The sequence below is a fragment of the Oncorhynchus keta genome, chromosome 34 (assembly GCF_023373465.1).
Source record: "Oncorhynchus keta strain PuntledgeMale-10-30-2019 chromosome 34, Oket_V2, whole genome shotgun sequence".
Classification (NCBI taxonomy): domain Eukaryota; kingdom Metazoa; phylum Chordata; class Actinopteri; order Salmoniformes; family Salmonidae; genus Oncorhynchus; species Oncorhynchus keta.
In genome coordinates this window covers 46,516,788-46,535,191 of record NC_068454.1, presented here as the reverse complement: position 1 = coordinate 46,535,191, position 18,404 = coordinate 46,516,788, and the positions used below count along the sequence as shown (strand labels likewise).

Sequence of the window (18,404 nt, the reverse complement as noted above, 5' to 3'; positions counted from 1 at the left end):
TATACTCAGACATAATTTAACCGTTTCGAAAACTTTAGAGTGTTTCTTATCCAAATCTACCAATTATATGCATATCCTAGCTTCTGGGCCTGAGTAACAGGCAGTTTACTTTGGGCATGCTTCTCATCTAGATGTCGAAATACTGCCCCCAAGCCATAAGACGTTTTAATACATGCATTAACAGAAATTAATGTAACCAAACGACTGGTGATTAACAGTATATGTACTAGGCCTACTGGTGACCTAGGTAATGGAGAATTGATTAAAAAAAAATAAACAACCAAAGGGCAAACAATTCACACAATGAAACAATGAATACACAATAATTAGGTCTGCCTACTTGGTTGGATAATAATCGCAGTTGAAAAAAAAAATCATTATAAACTCATTTAGGTCTACTGGAACATGACAGCCAGTCAAAGGTAGGCTACCTCTTTTTGAACTACTTCATTGATTTATTGAAATGACCTTAGCATTTCTGTTGTCAATACTGCGACCACAATACAGTAGCCTAGTAGTAGCTAAATGTGGAGACGAGGGCCTTGTTAGTGCGCTGTACTGCCCCTCCAATAATTGCTTGAATAATTGGCTAGCTAGTCCAAGGAGTTTTCTAGGCACAGACCATGGCATGTTTTCTAAGATGAGACCATGGCAGCTAGCATTCGGGAAGTATCCAGACCTCTTGACGTTTTCCACATTTTTGCTACATTACGGCCTTATTCTAAAATGAAGAATTTTGGAACCACCAAGACTCTTCCTATAGAGCTCTCCCCAGTCAAACTGAGCAATCGGGGGAGAAGGGCCTTGGTCAGGGAGGTGACAAGGAACCTGATGGTCACTCTGACAGGGCTCTAGAGTTGGTTGTCCTTCTGGAAAGTTATCCCATCTATGCAGCACTCCACCAATCAGGCCTTTTATGGTAGAGTGGCCAGACGGAAACCACTCTTCAGTAAAAGGTACAAGATTCTCTGGTTTGATGAAACAAAGATTGAATACTTTGGCCTGAATGCCAAGCATCAGTCTGGTGAAACCTGGCACCATCCCTACAGTGAAGCATGGTGGTGGCAGCATCATGCTGTGGGGATATTTTTCAGTGGCAGAGACTGGGAGACTAATCAGGATCGAGGCAAAGATGTACAGAGAGATCCTTGATGAAAACCTGCTCCAGAGCACCCAGGACCTCAGACTGGGAGAAGTTTCACCTTCCAACAGGGCAATGACCCTAACCACGCAGACAAAACAATGCAGGAGTGGCTTCGGGACAAGTCTCTGAATGACCTTGAGTGGACCAGCCAGAAACCAGACTTGAACCCAATCGAACATCTCTGGAGAGACCTGAAAATAGCTGTGCAGCAACGCTCCCCATCCAACCTGACAGACCTTGAGAGGATCTGCAGAGAAGAATGGCATAAACTCCTCAAATACAGGTGTGCCAAGCTTGTAGCGTCATACCCAAGAAGTCTTGAAGCTGTAATCATGGCCAAGGGTTCTTCAACAAAGTACTGAGTAAATGGTCTGAATACTTATGATACTTGTGGTAAATGTGATATTTCTGTTTTTTATTTTCTATAAATTAGCAAACATTAAAAAAAACATTTTGTTTTCTCATTATGGGGTATTGTGTGTAGATTAATGAGGGAAAAAAACAACAGTTTAATACATTTTAGAATAAGACTGTAATGGTAACAAAATGTGGAAAAAGTCTAGGGGTCTGAATACTTTCCGAATGTTCCCAGTCAGTAGTCTTTTGGATGTATGGGTAGTCTACTCCCGTGGATAGGCATTGAGTTGGACAGATAACAGTTTTTTTATTGAATGAATATCCCCTGATCAATCCATCCCTATGTTTTTTTATTTTTTGTTGTAAAATTACTGTGTTATTATGATTTTACAGCTGTTGTGATCGGCACATCTCAGTGATGAATAGGCTTTGCAAATCACCTTGTCACCTATTCATCTCTATTGACATGGACTGTGGATCTGTAAATGATTTATCCAAAACATTGTCACATCTAATTTGTGTGCTGGTATATTGTGTCAGAATTTTTTAAATAAAAATTGTGTCAGAACATTTTGTTGCAAAATCATTTCATAGGATAGCTACATGTGCACAATGTTTGCAGTGCCAGTGCGCACTCAGTGGTTCCCCCAGTGATGTCTCTTCAAATGCACATAAAAAGTAGTTTTAGGGGTGAAATTAGATTACTATTTGTTGTGAATAGGCTACTGGGTGGTTGTTGAGTTGTTTTGTAACAGTTGTTTGCCCTGCTAAAATGTTTCATATACACCTTTTAAGCCAGGCCAAAGGAACTGCAGGGAGCACAGATTTGAAAATGATTTGAAAATGGCAGCTCTGGGATTTATACAGGCTTTGAGAGTCTTTACCACCAGCTGAGCAGGCCTTAGCATTAATATAAATTTAATTAGATGCCTGGAGAAGTGCACTCATTTATTAGAGTGGGGAGTAGATACCAGATATAGGCTTTTAACCTCTAGGATAGTAGGCCCTAAGGACTGGATGTGTGGGTTGAGATGTGCTCACTTCTCTCACTTGTGATAGAGGAAAAAGGCTATTCCTGTAGCTTTAAAAAAAGGCTATTACAGTAGCTTAAGGTAAAAGTTACCACTGTGGGATTGGATAGTAGTGAAGTGAGAACCATTAAATGAGCACACCTAAAGGAGATATTTTTTTCTCACTCTCACTCTCATTTTAGCAGACGCTCTTATCCGCATGAGCAATTAGGGTTGTTCACCTTGTCGGCTCGGGGATTTGAACCAGCGGCCTCTTAACTGTTAGGCTAACTGCCACCCCACACACTACTGTAAACTCTATAGTGGATGTTTGTCATTTGTGAAGGTTGATGTATTGTGTTTGTTTGCACTGTAGGTGACCCTGCTGAACTTTATGATCACCCCCGAGGGCATGCAGGACCAGCTGCTGGGCATCGTGGTGGCCAGGGAGAGGCCTGACCTGGAGGAGGAGAAACAGGCCCTCATATTGCAGGGGGCCGAGAACAAGAGGTAATGGCTTAGTGCAGGGTTGTCAAGCTTATTCCATGGAGGGCCTAGTGTCTGTTGGTTTTGAGTTTTTCTTTCAATTAAGACCTAGACAACCAGGTGAGGGGAGTTCCTTACTAACATATGTCTTAGAGAGAGAGAGCGAGCACATGTAAAGATTTGTTTTTGTTTGATAGAAATCTGCATTGCCAAAAGTTAATGTCATAGGCTACGTCACATGATCACCAGAGACGTTTGATTTAAGCAATACCAATAAATAAATACATTTTAAAAAGGAAATCATGATCAACAAATGGGGGAGTTCCAATCATTCAGTCTGTTCAAACAAAGGAACAGGTAGCACAATAGACTCTGGTACTAATCACATGACCTTTTCACCCCCTCCCCCCAGGCAGCTGCAGGAGATCGAGGACAAGATCCTGGAGGTGCTGTCCTCTTCAGAGGGCAACATCCTGGAGGATGAGACGGCCGTCAAGATCCTCTCCTCGTCTAAGGTTCTGGCCAACGAGATCTCGGAGAAGCAGGCCATCGCCGAGGTGACGGAGGTGAAGATCGACGAGACACGCATGGGTTACACTCCCATTGCTGTGCACTCTGCCATCCTCTTCTTCTCCATCGCAGACTTGGCCAACATCGAGCCCATGTACCAGTACTCGCTCACCTGGTTCATCAACCTCTTCATCGCTTCCATCGACAACTCGGACAAGAGTGACATCCTGGACCAGAGGTAGCTAGCTAATTAGCAAATTGTGATGAAAATATTTTTTGCAGAATACAAATATTGCAGATAGTGTGTTTTTGATTTCCACACATTTTTAGCGTGTCATGTGGATGCTGAAAGTTAGTAAGCGGAAGTGTTCCATTGAAGTCAATTGACATTTTTAACATTGTCTAGCATAGGACAAATAAGCTTGAATGTCAGTGCATTCATATACCCTGCATAAATATGGCCCCAAAGAGTGGTGAAAAAGGAAATAAAAAGTAGATAAACTACTCATTCAAGTGAGTGAGCTCCCCACCCCTTCCTATCCTTACGGTAAATAATTGGTTGTCTGTTGTCACAGACAAAGACATTGCTGGTTACATAGCTGTAGCTTATTGACACATTACTGTCCGGCCTGGCAGTGTGTGTATGTGACAGCCTTTAAAAGTTGTGAATACTGCTTGCTCCTTTAACCTAATCCAAAATGGACGCCTAATGCATTGACAGACACATCAAAACACACTAGCTCGAAGCAGACTGCAGAACAGGCTACAGTCCTAGAGTCTTGGCAGCCCTAATCAACAAGTATGTTTGATTTAATGCAGTGGCATCACTGACATTTAATGGCCACTTCATAAGATAAATACAGTAGGGGGAGGGGGTTCCATCATAACCCACTAAATATATTCTCTGCATAATGAGTAGAAGTCATGGCAGATGAGAATAACTGTCAATGCAGCATGTAGCCTAACTAATAAATTACTTGTTGCATGTCTGCTGTCAGAGTTTGCACTCCATAATTTGCATGGGCAATGTTTTAGCTCTTGCCAAATGATGGGTTTTTGGTACTGTAGCCACTTTGAATGATTGACAAAGCATTGACCAAGCTATATCATTGGCTACTGTTAAACCTATCAAATATGTTTTTTTTTTAGTAGGGACAGATACAAGTAGGCTACATTGACATATTGTAACGAACCGTCAGAAGTGTTGAACCATAGCAGACCTTTGCAGAACATAGTTGTATCTTGTAGTCTATTTTAAAATACCAACTTTTCGAATACTGGAGGTGAGTCAACTATTGGCAACGTTTTCCTTCGATATTCAAATACAGGTCTCAGAAAAACAAATAATATTTTAAAGTATTTGAATATATGCAAGTTATTTGAAAGCAAAACAAATATTTATCTGATGGCTGCCAAATATTTTATGAAGAACCAAAATACAGTTAGTTGAATCAGTCTAAATATATTATAAGCATATGGTTTGGAGGGCTCTTGAATATTAATATAGCCTAGCTAGAATTAAATACATGATGGACGTGAATAACCTCAACATTAGAGTAGACCACTTGCATCTTCAAAATGACTAACACATACATTTTCATTATGAGTGAGACATAAGGTAACACTTCACATGAAGTCCCTATACATATGTAGTAACTTTGCTTAATGCAATAGCAACATTGTTGTTATATAGGACTTAGGAAATTGATTTAATTGCATAATAACAGAGTTATTACATTATTACAGTGGAATAAGGAACAGTGACTATTCCTTCTGTGTACAGTATTATGTAACAACATGCTCATAAAATGTTGCTCAAAAAGTATATACAGTTTTATTACACATGCATAGCAACAGTTTAATGTTGTGTTACTGAGAATGCTAACAGTAACAAAATATTGCTATTAGGAAACAAAATATCCAGAAACTGCCTTATTGAATCAACTACAACCATGGTAGGTGTAAAATCATGTTAACGTGTATTCTGAGTAAACTATCCCTTTAAAGATGGTATAGTGTTTGAAACAAGAGCACAGCCTTAGATGAGGTTCAAAGTAGTTTTTGCTATCTATCCAACTTGCTGTTTGCAAATGGCTTTGAATTACTCTGCAGTATTTTCAGGCATCATACAATTAATTGCAACTTTCGACCTTTTCAGTGGCATGTTAGAAGAGTCATACAGTAGTTGAGCGTCACAACTTATTCAAACTTTCAAAATATAATTGGTTAATTGGTTTGAGTTGATTATGTTAACATAAATACATTTAGCATCCTAGGCCTCCAAGCATACAAGTGTCATGATGTTGGCCTGTTTGGGAGGTTTATGACCCCCATAAATACCTTTCCCCTTTTCTCTCTCTCTCCTCTATAGAGTTGAATTTTGTAAAGCCTTTGTAACATAGCGAGTCTGGTAACATCGAAAGGTGGGAAACAGAACCATATTTCGGTAATCCAACCAGTTGAAAATACGTGTTGGTACTTAATGAATATGATCTCAGATCAGTTGTTGTCTGAGACATTACTACTAATGACAGGATGACATAAACTGTATCTTGGAAAGTCGACACATTCTAGTTATCAGATTCACATGGAATTGTTGTCCAATTTAAATGTTTAAATATGAAACTATTTGTGAAAAGATTAAATGTAATTTTAGCTTCTTAAATGAGAGAATGGTTTGTCATAGAAAAACTCTGATCACTCGGAGGCCCCGCCCAAGTGAACAGACTTTGGTTGTAAACAATGAAACACGCCCTCCTTTCACCACTATATAAACCCGTTGATGAAAATTCTACTTTCTGTTCCGAGGATGTGAGGACGACGGTCCTACGTTAAAAGGGCTCAGATAATAACCTAACGAAATTAGCATCTTGTTCAATGTGAAGGTGGCTATTGACATGCCGAAAAGGAATTTCGACTAAACCCGCCAGAATATAGCACGAGCTTAAAAGTATGGCAACTTGGTATGAACTTTGAACTCTTACCTCCTAGCCGTTTGTTGAGTTAGCAGCAGCAGCTGTAAACGTGGGCTAGGAAAGAACGGACGACGTACCCAGTCTAACACACACAACGACACTACAATGTATCAAGTTTACCACCAGAGACATTCTTCAGAGGACAAGATATCCCTGCTGGGCAACCCAACCTTCCATCTACGACCAACCTATTAAAGCACAGCTCAGAGTAAATATTCCTTGCACTTTCCTTTTCCAAATGGGCGGTTATTTAGAATGCATAAGATACTGTATTCACGATAGCATAGCTGCCTACGGCCCGATAGACACACAAAATATTTTTTGTTCCTCAGTCTTCCTGCTCTTTCTTAAAAAAGTCCTACCCTCTTTCTTTGTGTAACCAGCCATCATATCTGTTCCGTCCGCAAGGGACGTTTTCCTTTATGACATAATTTGTAATCAATGTATGGTCCATTCTGTACAGATGTAATTCTGTCTGATTATTTCGGTATTTAGTAAATTAATAATTAAACCAAATGTTGATTTGCTGATTCAATATGTTCGCCAGGGTTCGTGAAGATAACCAAGAATTTACAACCTTCAGATGTGACTGAATAAAGTGAGGTCTTTAAGAGTTTATTCGGAAAATAACAGCTCGATAAACATTATTTCGTGGTGCCCCGACTTTCTAGTTAATTACATTGACCTGATTTAGCTTTATCAGGTAATATTAATTATAGAGAAATTATTTTATAGAATAGCATGTCATATCACTTAATCCGGCAAAGCCAAAGATACGACACAAGCTACATACAAGCCGCTCTCTACATTTAAAAAAGTCTAATAAATAAATGTAATATACACCATCATAATAAATCCAATATTTATTTTAGGAAGGTCTAAATAAACATGATACAGCATGAAGAAAACGTATTTCAGAAGAACAGAATATGAATTGGTCAACTGTATGTTATCTAGTTATGCACCATGCCATAGGCTGTAGGCTTGTTCATTTAGCTGTCAAGATATGCTAAGAAGTCCCGTGCCATTATTTTATATTATGAAGAATATAATTGTACTTAGCTCAATAAAACAGAAAGGATATTTTTCCCATTCCTGAAGCGAGTGTGAATATTGTCTTTAATAATAGCTAAAATTGGTTTTGATTTAGAATGGCCCATTATTCAATGGGCAGGAACAATAGCAGGGGAAGAAATACATGTCATCTGCATGCACTCGAATAGCAAATGGATGCTCCGCACTTTCTCGCCAATCCGTTTTTCAATGATGCCGGGTAGGCTACTTCGTTTTTTTATAGCAGAGCATGTGCTTAATATGACCAGCTGAGAAATAAACTCAGCAAAAAAAGAAACATCCTCTCACTGCCAACTGCGTTCATTTTCAGCAAACTAAACATGTGTAAACAGTTGTATGGACAAGACTCAACAACTGAGACATAAACTGAACAAGTTCCACAGACATGCAACGAACAGAAATTGAATAATGTGTCCCTGAACAAAGTGTGTGGGGGGGGGGTGAAAATCAGAAGTAACAGTCAGTATCGGGTGTGGCCACCAGCTGCATTAAGTACTGCAGTGCATCTCCTCCTCATGGACTGCGCCAGATTTGACAGTTCTTGCTGTGAGATGTTACCCCACTCTTCCACCGGACATTTCTGGGGGGGATGGCCCTAGCCCTCACCCTCCGATCCAACAGGTCCCAGACGTGCTCAATGGAATTGAGATCCGGGCTCTTCGCTGGCCAAGGCAGAATACTGACATTCCTGTCTTGCAGGAAATCACGCATAGAACGAGCAGTATGGCTGGTGGCATTGTCATGCTGGACGGTCATGTCAGGATGAGCCTGCAGGAAGGCTACCACATGAGGGAGTAGGATGTCTTCCCTGTAACGCACAGCGTTGAGATTGTCTGCAATGACAACAAGCTGAGTCCGATGATGCAGTGACACACCGCCCCAGATCATGACAGACCCTCCACCTCCACTGTCCATCCTGTCTCCCTGAAGCGCTATCTTACGCATCTCACGGTACGGACATTGCAATTTATTGCCCTGGCCACATCTGCAGGTGGCCAGGGCAATCTGCAGGTCTGCAGGTGGCCATGCCTCCTTGCAGAATGCCTAATGCACGTACACGCAGGTGAGCAGGGACCCTGGGCATCTTTCTTTTGGTGTTTGTCAGAGTCAGTAGAAAGGCCTCTTTAATGTCCTAAGTTTTCATAACTATGACCTTGCCTACCGTCTGTAAGCTGTTAGTGTCTTAAGGACCGTTCCACAGGTGCATGTTCATTAATTGTTTATGGTTCATTGAACAAGCAATGTAAAGAGTATTTGTATGTATGCCATGGGCTCTACAACCCTGTTCCTGTAGCTACCCAGTGCTTTTTTTTGGAAACCAAGTGAAATCTGTTCGGGAACATCGATAGTAACACATTTGCGCAACGAAACATACAGTGGCTTCGGAAAGTATTCCGACCCCTTGACTTTTTCCACAATTTGTTACGTTATAGCCTTATTCTAAAATATATTAAATCGTTTTTTTGTTCATCAATCTACACACAATGACAAATCAAAAATTGTTTTTTTTTTATGTTTGCAAGTGTATTAAAAATAAAAAAAACTTCTCTTCAGATCCTCTCAATCTCTGTCAGCGAGGATGGGGAGCGTTGCTGCACAGCTATTTTCAGGTCTCTCCAGAAATGTTCGATCAGGTTCAAGTCCGGGCTCTGGCTGGGCTACTCAAGGACATTCAGAGACTTGTCCCGAAGCCACTCCTGCATTGTCTTTGCTGTGTGCTTAGGTTTGGAGTCCTGTTGGAAGGTGAACCTTCACCCCAGTCTGAGGCCCACAGCATGATGTTGCCACCACCATGCTTCACCGTAGAGATGGTGCCAGGTTTCCTCCAGACATGACTCTTGGCATTCAGGCCAAAGAGCTCAATCTTGGTTTCATCAGACCAGAGAATCTTGTTTCTCATGGTCTGAGAGTCTTTAGGTGCCTTTTGGCAAACTCCAAGTGGTTTGTAATATGCATTTTACTGAGTGGCTTCTGTCTGTCCACTCCACCATAAAGGCCTGAGGAAGAGTCTTGGTGGTTCCATACGTCTTCCTTTTAAGAATGATGGAGGCCACGGTGTTCTTGGGGACCTTCAATGCTGCAGACATCTGTACCTCGACACAATCCTGTCTCTGCGGCTATATCGACCTCATGGCTTGGTTTTTGTTCTGATATGCACTGTACGCTGTGGGACCTTATATAGACAGGTGTGTGCCTTTCCAAATCATGTCCAATCAATTTCATTTAAAATATTATTCAGTATAGCTAAAGGTAATACTGTATGTCACCCAATTAACTATGAAAATATAAACAATTCCCTATTACTAGGCTATTGAAAATCAAATACAATTTCACTATAATTGTAGGCGAACTGTAAACCGCCCTGCACAATCAATGAACCAACAGCATCGCCTAGTGGAAAAAGGAGCATTGATGACATGGCAGGTGGCAGTGTGGTAGGCACGCTTGTCCCATGAATTATTCATAAAAATGCAGGATTAGCTGACTGAGAAATAAACATTCTGGATAATATAGAGAATATGGAACTATTTATTGATTCGCATTTTGATATGCTTGACAAACAAACAGATACATCGAAGTGAACATGAGAAGACCTTTCGTCGAGTTCTGCAAGTGAAACGGAAGGGAAGCCAAGCCGCCTTCTAAAATTCAAAATGCAACATTGGAGGGCGATGTTTTTAAAAATATGTCTCCAGAATATAGAACATTGCTTACAAGCATGAGTGAGTAGTTGAAAAAAGCTGGATCTATTGCCTGGGCTACTGTGGGTGGCTGAGGCCTTAAAAACAGTAATGGATTATAGTAATACATTGATGGAAGAAATACGAGGGGAAAATAAGATATTGACAACTACCATGGACTCCCTAAAAGGCACTACAGAGAGGCTACGTTGTGATATTAAAACAATGAAGGCCAAATTACTTGCTCTAAAGTGCAGAAGTATGAAAAAAAATGTGAATAAAGGAGAATATAAATGAAAAGTATCAGTCAACGGAGGACAAGTCAAGGTGTTCATGATTAATTATCAGGTATCAAGGTAATACCCAGATGCAGACTGTGTCAAAGTAAGAATGATTATTACAGCAACAGGGGCAAAGGTAGAGAACATCAGGCATGCTCAGGGTCAGGTCAGACAGAGGTCCAGATCCAGAGGTGGGGCAAAGGAATAGGACGGGCAAAGGTACAGGACGGCAGGCAGGCTCAGGGGCAGGCAGAGTGGTCAGGCGGGTGGGTACAGTGTCAGAGCAGGCAAGCATCAAAAACCAGGAGGACCAGAACAGAGAGACTGGGAAAAAGCAGGAGCTGACAAAAACGCTGGTTGGCTTGACAAACAAGACGATCTGGCAAAAGACAAAACGAGAACACAGGTATAAATACACAGGGGATAATGGGGAAGATGGGCGACACCTGGAGGGGGGTGAAGATAATCTCAAAGACAGGTGAAACAGATCAGGGTGTGACAGTAATCTTAAAATGACGGACGAACAGGTGGAAACTATTGATTTTCAAAGGGCTCACCGTTTCGGTGGCAGAGCAGAGGGAAGACCCCGTCTGATCGTTGCTATGCTAAGCCACTGCAAAATGAAAGTTGCCTTGTTAAAACAGGGTTGGGAATTGAAGAACACCCCATTCTCTATTCATGAACAATTTCCCCATTAAATAGTGGAGAGATGACTTTCAAAAGGCTCTGAGCAGGGAAGCAGAATGGTCTTGTGGTCGATAAATTATATGTAAACAACTAAATGTTCAAGGACTCAAAGATTACAACATGGCTGTGAGTGATAGCTACCTCCAGTTGAAGTAGTTCCCGATACATATTTGCACCGCATTACGCAGTACAAATATGGATTAATTTGTTTTTTACAAAAACATTTTTTTTGGCATAGTGGACTTTTTTATTATATATTTGTTTACTGCAGTAAGGAACCGTAGACTATGTGAACTTAAAATAAGGTTGGATTTATGGTAATGCATGATCGGTATGATAAACTTATCCTGTTTCTATTCAAGCAATATGGAACTTTGGACTATATGGACTTAAATAATATCACATTTTTATTTAGGGGAAGGAGAAGATGGGTGACCTTTTTACTTTATGAATGTTTATTTATTTAATTTCAAGATTGTACATTATAAATACCAAGGTTGTTTTTAGTTTAGGATAAAGGATTATATAATTAACAACCTGCCTAGGTTCTCTATTGGAATAGGCCTATATATCCTAAAATAATTGGTGTCATTACCCTTTTACATTTAAAAAATAAATCTCAATATAAAAATGTAAACAATGATTATTTTTCTGAAACACACCGGCAAATTAATTAGGTTTTGTCAACACTGGGATAGACTGATTAAAGTTAACGGTAGAACCAACACAATAACTGACTTCTGGAAGCACTTCTCTATGCGAGAGAGAGGTATGTTATATATTTCTATATAAGCTATTTATGCTGCCTTTTATATTCTTGATCTTAATGATATAGGCCAAGGTGTAAAACAGCCAAGGTGATAGAGCAACGACCCTGGGTGGAGAGAGGGTTGGTTTTATAGGTTTACTTGCTCTGGATTGTCAGTACTGCATGTATTCTTGGCCATCTTTCCATGGCTATGTCAGAGTCGATTGTAAGTTGTATTCCTTTATGGACAGTGTGATGCCTAAGACTAATGACTGCAAGTAAAAATTTGAGGCCGTTCGAATCTATGTTCCTTTTTCCTTCTTCCGTTTTTTGCCGGAATACAACAGGATATAGTAAGGACTACATTAAATATGTCTAGCATGTAATGGACATAAAACAGGAATGGTCTTGTGATATATTTAGGTTGTTTTCTCTTCATTTTTTCAAAAATGTTCCAACAATTGAATCAAATGAAGTGAGCATGCTGGGCTGACTTGCTTACAGTCTTGCTAGGCCTTTCTAAATATGAGCATGCTGTGCTGTGCATGTGCTGTCGTTATTTCTATTAATATTTTCTGTTATTGTTACTATTATATTTTTTTCTGACTGTCTTCCATGTTATTTGGTTAGTTCTCTTAAAAAGTACCCGCATAGATATTTATGTTATCATGGGACTGTCCATATTTCCCTCTGGCCAACGCCAATTGGCGGCCAAGGGTTTGCCTTTGGACGCAAAAGTGCATCGTGAGTCAGGAAGATTGTCTGATGGTCTTACATGCTGACCAGACCAGACACGTCGCTTGCGCGAGCGTCTCAAATTAAATTTAGAAATCCATGTTATTCAACTATTGCACCCACACTGCTGCGCACATGCGCCATTGTGCGCTATCGTGCATAAATATATTTCCCCCCCACACCAAACGCGATCACGACATGCAGGTTAAAATATAAAACAAACTCTGAACCAATGACATTAATTTGGGGACAAGTCGAAAATCATTAAACATGTATGGCAATTTAGCTAGTTAGCTTGCACTTGCTAGCTAACGTTAATTTGTCCTATTTAGCTGGCTTGCTGTTGTTAGCTAAGTTGTCCTGGGATATAATCATTGAGTTGTTATTTTACCTGAAATGCACAAGGACCATGCACTACTCCGACAATTAATCTAAACATAAAATGACCAACCGAATCGTTTCTAGTCATCTCTCCTCCTTCAAGGCTTTTTCATCGTTTAACTTATATGGTGATCGCATCTAAACTTTCATTGTACTTTCACAACTACCGGCAAAACAGTTTGTCTTTCAGTCACCCTCGTGGGTATAACCAATTAGGAGATGGCACGCGGGTACCTACTTCTATAAACCAATGAGGAGATGGGGGAGGCAGGACTTTCAGCGCGATCTGCGTCAGAAATAGGAATGAGTTCTATTTTAGTCCTTGGTGTCGCAGACACTCATTGGCGCGCACGAGCAGTGGGTGCAATAATTGAATAACATGGATTTCTAAATTTAATTTGCAACGTTCGCGCACGCGACGTGTCCTGTCTGGTCAGCATGTTAGTGAATAAGGGTTCAAAGTTCATACCAAGTTGCCATGCTATATGCTCATGCTATATTCTGGCTGGTATAGTCGAAATTCATCCTTCCGGAGTGTAGGTCGTCACCTTCACGTTGAAATTCGATGCTGGGCGGGGTTTGAGTGAAAGAGTGGGAATACATTATATTATGCATTCTAAATTACCGCCCATTTCGAAAAGGAAAATGCAATAAATATTTATTCTGAGCTGCGCTTCAGTAGGTTGGTGGTAGATGGAAGGCCGTGTTGCCAAACCAAGTTCTCTGTCGTTTGAAGAATGTAATGTAGAATCTGGTGGTCACTTGGATAAGTTGTAGTAACGTCGTTGTGTGGTAGATGGGATACTCTGTCTTTTCCTTCCTAACCTGCGTTTGCAGTTGCGGTCGCTAACTCAACGGCTATGAGGTATCACTTCTGTCGTGAATAAGAGTTCAAAGTTCATACCATTCGCAACCAAAGCTCATAATTTACAGAAACTCGTTACAAATGATGGAGTCATCCATGGTTCCATGTTGTGATGCGAAAACCTGCCAAAATGCGTAGAACATAGAATAAAAAAGGTTTTACCAGATATTGTTCATCCTGATCAGACAGGTTTCTTACTTTGATATATTGAAGATAACATACGACAGTTACTTAAAACAATTGAACATTATGAAACATCAAAGATACCAGGCCTGATCTTCACAGCAGATTTTTAAAAGGCTTTTGATAAAGTATGACTAGAATTGATATATAAATGCCTGGATTACTTTCATTTTGGTGAGTCATACAATGGGTTAAAGTTATGTACAGCAACCCCAGATGTAAAACAATAAATAATCGTTAATTCTCAGAAAGTATTTAGCTTTTGTGAGGAGTAAAACAAAGCTGTCCGTTGTTTCCATGTCTATGTATTATGGCCATTGAAATGCTAGCTATTATAATTCGATCCAACGAGACCATCAATGTGATAGAAATCCAGGGGATAAAAACAAAAAAACAAAAATGTCAATGTATGCCGATGACTCTATTTTTTGACTCTAAGTCCGCAATCTGGATCGCTGCACATTCTCATTAAAGATCTTGATCACTTCTAGCCTCTGGATTAAAACCTAATTATGACAAGTGTACCATACTACGTATTGGATCGTAAAAAAATAGTGTTTACACTACCTTTTAGCTTACCAATTAAATGGGTGGAAGGTGAAGTAGACATACTTGGTATTCACATCTCCAAAAATATAAATTAACTTACCACAATCAATTTCAATAGAAAGCTAGCAAACATAGACAAGATTTTGCGACCATGGAGAGGTACATTTTTATGTAAAAATCACATTGATGAACTCTTTGGTCCTATCACAGTTTACTAACTTACTCATGGCACTGCCTTCTCTAGATGACTCATTTTTTTAAATCATATGAGCAAAAAATGTTACATTTTATTTGGAATGCTAAGCCAGAGAAATTAAGCATGCCTATGTATATAATGAATATGAGTTTGGGGGGCCTAAAATTATTAAATATTAGTGTTAAACCTCATACATAAATTATACTTAAACCCAAAATGGTTCTCCAGTAGATTATTAAGGCTCATCATTTCTTCAAAAATTGCGTTTTTGCCTTTATACCAATTACAACCTAATTTCTGACTAATTGAAGATGAAATTTTGTTTAATTAAAGTATTGCCCTTAAGCAATCCATACAAAGCTAGTTAAAATGTCAGTTTTATCCTCCAGAAAATACTGTTAATCCTACCCCCTACTTTTTTGAACATTCTGTTAAAAATCACGCAACATTTCAGCGTCCTGCTACTCATGCCAGGAATATAGTATATGCATATGATTAGTATGTGTGGATAGAAAACACTCTGACGTTTCTAAAACTGGTTAAATCATGGCTGTGACTATAACATAACGTGTGTTTCATCGAAAAGCGGAAGAAAAACTGATCACCAAAATCTGGAAAATGTATCAATGCGCCACTTGCATGTATTGTTTATGGGAAGACAAATTACATGGGGCTGAGATTGCAAGTCCTACAGCTTCCACAGGATGTCGCCAGTCTTGTCAATTGCCTGGCCTTTGTTTCTTGGTCAAACGAGTGAGAGAGAGAGCCCATTCCTTCCGGTCTCCGACAGGATGTTTTGGAGTAGAAATTTCTGAACATGATTTCAAGACGTGGCGCTATTGAATACACATCGCCCCGTGATCAATTTGATAGATTATTAACGTTTACTAATACCTAAAGTTGGATTACAAAAGTATTTCGAAGTGTTTTGTGAAAGTTTATCGTCAACTTTTTTAATTTAAAAAAATGACGTTGCGTTTAAAAACGCAGTTTTTTCCTGGATCACACACTATTCATAGATCGATATTTAGGGTATATATGGACCGATTTAATAAAAAAAAAAGTCCCAATAGTGATGTTTATGGGACATCTAGGAGTGCCAACAAAGAAGATCCTCAAAGGTAATGAATTTTATATTTTATTTCTGCGTTTTGTGTAGCGCCGGCTATGCTAATTATTTTGTTTACGTCCCCTTCGGGTATTTCGGGGTGTTGCATGCTATCAGATAATAGCTTCTCATACTTTCGCCGAAAAGCATTTTAAAAGTCTGACTTGTTGGCTGGATTCACAACGAGTGTAGCTTTAATTCAGTACCCTGCATGTGTGTTTTAATGAACGTTTGAGTTTTAACGAGTGCTATTAGCATTTAGCGTAGCGCATTTGCATTTCCAGATGGCTAGATGGGACGCATGCGTGTCGGGTCGACGTAAGAGGTTAAACTCAAATATACTGATTAATAAAAAAATTATGGAAAAAATATATTTTTTAAAATTATATTTATTAATGATATGAATATAAACGGAGGAGTTATGTTGCTATTAAAATATATGGGAATGTCTACTCAATCCAAATTTACAACCAACTGATTGCGGCAGGCAAGTAGAAAAGGGAGACGGTAGGGGACTTGTTTGCCTGACATATATTAAAGATACAAATTGGCTGAAAGGAACAGGCATAAAAAGACAAATCAGTTTAATTTGAGGAGAAATATGTTGACAGCTGTGCCATACAGGTTGCAAAATAAATGAGAAGAGATTTGATTTACCAATTCCATGGCACATGGTTTATGAACTGGTACACAAAAACTACACTTGATTCAACACTTTATATAAAATTATTGCCACTAACAGAATGCTATATATATGGGGTATACAACCACCTCAGTTCTGTAGATTTTGCTGTGAAGAGACAGAAACAATAGGGGCAATACCAGAATAAATGATCTATGTAGCTTGTTTCTGGTCACAGGTTCAGGAATGTTATTTTAATTTTATTTTTTTAAGTAAAAAATCCACAACATGCACTTAAAATTACCCTTACAAATAGCAGTGTTGGGCGATTTGGAAAGCCATAGTCAGTCAATAAATAATATAATCATACTCCTAGGAAAGGTGTTCATCTTTAGCTCACAATCTGTGAATACTATGAGATTAGAAAGGTTAAAAATGTATGTAAAACATCACGGCACAATTGAAAAAAATATATGGCACATGGAAACCAAACGAGTGTGTTCTGTGGTGATAGGTGGGATGGGCTGAGAGTGACTTAGGGTTGGGAATAAAGAGCTTTGTTTTGTGACTCCTTTATATAAAAGTATCATGTATGTAAAAATGTGTATGCAAATTGTATGTATTGTAGTAAGATCAAGGGTGTGGGGTTTCCACATCACCAAGTTCAATAAAACAGGCACCAGTAGCACAAATAGAATGCAAAGGGGAAGTTTATTATGGATTTTCGTACACATGGAAAGAAGGGGGAATTCACCAATCACCTCACATTCCACAAGCCGCTCTCTTTGTCCGTTCCGTTTTCCAGGGGTTAATCTTCACACTCCGGTCATCCAACAGTCCAGGTCACAATGGGCAATCACACAGTTTTAGCCCTCATTTCTCTCACTCTTCATACCTCTCGTCTCAACCTCTGCCTTTTTGTGCAGGCTGCTTCCTCCTTTATCCCCATGCACAGCCTTTCCTTGTTGAGGCAGGAAGTCCATATAAGGCTTGGGGGTGGAGCCAGCGATCTGCAAGATATCTTTCCTCAATTACCACTCCCTCACCTCTCTCTACCGTCTGCCACATTATACGTAGCTGGAAAGCTGTAAAACAAATATAGTTTTCCTCTGAAGAGGGGGAGGGGTTAAAACATATATTTTTTTAAACGCATCACCTATATGTTCTCCCCCAGACTCATGGGTAGAAATGTTGGAGGGTAGCATGAGTTAACCAGTCCATCCAGTATGCATAATAATATAATTCACACTCAAAGGCGATTACTTGAATTTGCTTCTAGTGATATCTCCTCCTTCAGTCTTCTTCTTCTGTGGACTTTATATGGCGGTTGGCAATCAACTTCAAGGTGCATTACCAGCACCAATTGGACTGGAGTGAGGACCTCGGTTCAGCTTTCAATCATCTACGTGGGTATATACTCTTAAAAAACAATGAGGAGATGGGAGAGTCGGAACTTGCAGCACGTCAAGCATCAATCAATAATAGAACCAAGTTCTATTTTAGTGCCTGGCTTGTTGACGGCAGTTTGAATGAAATTATTGAATGACATGTATGTGTACATGTACATAGTGAAAACAACAGTGGTCTTAAAATGGAACCTTGAGGAACACCGAAATTGACAGTTGATTTTTCAGAGGCCAAACCATCCACAGAGACAAACTGATATCTTTCCGACAGATAAGATCTAAACCAGGCCAGAACTTGTCCATGTAGACCAATTTGGGTTTCCAATCTCTCCAAAAGAATGTGGTGATCGATGGTATCAAAAGCAGCACTAAGGTCTAGGAGAATGAGGACAGATGCAGAGCCTCG

At 39.6% G+C, this 18,404-nt stretch overlaps 1 protein-coding gene across 1 annotated transcript in view; it reads left to right on the top strand.

The window, feature by feature from the left end:
- LOC118367563 (dynein axonemal heavy chain 7-like) overlaps nucleotides 1-18,404 on the top strand; it is a 238,437-nt gene that overhangs the window by 154,755 nt on the left and 65,278 nt on the right. Inside the window, 2 exon segments of the mRNA XM_052493948.1 lie at nucleotides 2,888-3,021; nucleotides 3,410-3,745. Of these exon segments, the coding sequence (XP_052349908.1) occupies nucleotides 2,888-3,021; nucleotides 3,410-3,745 (470 nt within the window).